Source organism: Equus przewalskii, unplaced genomic scaffold (genome assembly GCF_037783145.1).
Source record: "Equus przewalskii isolate Varuska unplaced genomic scaffold, EquPr2 contig_13297, whole genome shotgun sequence".
In the NCBI taxonomy this organism is placed as follows: domain Eukaryota; kingdom Metazoa; phylum Chordata; class Mammalia; order Perissodactyla; family Equidae; genus Equus; species Equus przewalskii.
The window spans coordinates 67,039-69,109 of record NW_027227157.1 but is presented as its reverse complement, the minus strand read 5'-3'; the positions used below and the strand labels follow the sequence as shown (position 1 = coordinate 69,109).

The 2,071-nt window shown below is 35.2% G+C and overlaps 1 protein-coding gene across 1 annotated transcript; it reads right to left on the bottom strand.

Moving 5' to 3' along the window:
* On the bottom strand, positions 1-1,048 carry LOC139081286 (olfactory receptor 5D13-like). Its single transcript, XM_070606778.1, has one exon. The coding sequence runs from the start codon at positions 1,046-1,048 to the stop codon at positions 101-103; it is 948 nt and encodes a 315-aa protein (XP_070462879.1). The 3' UTR covers positions 1-100.
* Between the last annotated feature and the right edge of the window lie 1,023 nt (positions 1,049-2,071).

Below are 2,071 nucleotides of genomic sequence, written 5' to 3'. Positions count from 1 at the left end.
TGAATAAATAGTTGGAATTATCAATTGCACTATAAGAGTTGAACAATCTGTAGCATAGCAAATCAAATTTTTCAGAAATAAAATAATGAATCTAACAATATTATATTGAGTGACAAAGCAATTTTGTGACCACTAATTTTCTGAATGTGTCTTTCACATCTTTGTTCCTAAGGCTGTAGATCAAAGGATTCAGCATAGGAATCACCACTGTGTAAAACACAGAAGCCACTTTAACTACGAGCCAAGAAGTTTTAGGATTAGGGATACAGTAAAGGAAAACAATGGTTCCATGGAAGATGGTGATGGCTGTCAGATGGGAGGCACAGGTGGAGAAAGTTTTCTGGCGCCCACTTGCAGAAGGCATCCTCATAACAGTGATAAAAATGAGTATATAGGACAGCAGAATAATCATCAGACTGCTCCCCTCATTAAATATGGCAATAATAAAACACAGCATCTGGCTGATATGGGGATCTGAGCAGGAGACAGAAACAATTACAGAGTAGTCACAGATAAAATTATTTATGATGCTAGACTCACAATAGGATAATGCAAGAAGAAAATATGTGAGTGTCAGGGCACACACTATACCCCATGAGTAAGACCCAGCCACCAGAAGCACACAAAGCTTCTGGGACATAATAGTGGTATAGAGTAAGGGGTTACAAACTGCCACAAAACGATCATAGGCCATCGCTGCTAACATGAACGTTTCTGTTACAGCAAATATGCAAGCAAAACAAAATTGTAGAATGCAACCAGAGAAAGGGATGGTTCTGTCTTCTGCAATCAAGTTCTCCAACAGTTTAGGTGTAACTATGGTAGAATAACAGAAATCTACAAAGGACAAGTGACTAAGAAAAAAGTACATGATCGTGTGGAGTTTTGGATTGATCTTGATGATTATTATCATGCCTAAATTCCCCACGACAGTGACTGTGTAGGTAGACAAGAAAACCAGGAAGAGTGGAATCTGGAGTTCTGGATATTCTGAAAAGCCCAGGAGAATAAAAGTAGGTATGATACTTTGATTTCCTTTGGATAACATCACGATTCCTGTTGAGTAAAGAATCAAAAGTCATTCCTAAAAATACAGCTGAATACAGGAAGAAACAGAAGAAAGAGGCTTCCTATTTGTCTGTGAAGTTTGTACAGAACAGTGATTCTCAAAGTATAGTTCCCAACCAGCAGCAAGAACACCTGACAATTTGTTAGGGGTGCAAATTCTCTAGCCACATCACCAACTTCCTGAATCAAAAACTCTAGTATGGGGACCACAGTTTGTGATTTAACCACCCCTCGAGGTGATTTTGGATTTTGATGCATGCTAAATTACGAGAATCATTGTTATAGAAAATGTATAGTAATAATCCTATTGTTTAAAATTCAGCTCTTGTTAGTATTATTAATATAGAATTGAAATATAAATTTAGAGCGTGAAAGAAATTATTAAAAAACCCAAAACTTAGAGAGGCAGAACAGAAGCACAGAGCACCTTGTTATGGTTCTAAGAATCACACTAAGGATCAAGGAGATCACTTGGTATTGCAAGTGGTGCCACATAAATCTTAGTATTAATTATTTTTATGTGTTTGACATTTTCTAGACATAATACAGAATGAAATACCCATAGAATTTAGGAGTTGGAATAAATCTTAAAATGCATCCTGTTTGTGCCTTCCACATGATGCTTGAGAATTGAAGATAATTTCATCCATGAAATGATTATGTGGCCTCCATCAAAACCTCCATTAATGGTACACTGCCTCCTGGGGTAATTTTGTGGCTCTTTTATTGACATTTTGCATAACATTTATTATTTTATTAAAGTTATTTAATTATATTTTCATTAACTATTTATTAATGTGCTTTTAGGTCATCTATTTTGATATATGTTTTAAAAATTATACGCATATATTTAAATATATAAACTGTATATATTTTTTTTGAGAAGTGTCTTATATTCACCAACAATAGTTCGATACAAAATATGTTCTACAATCCAATGAAAATAACACATTTTCTTAACCCCTCTGAGAGGTAAGCCCTCTCTTATGAGGAGGCAAACTTG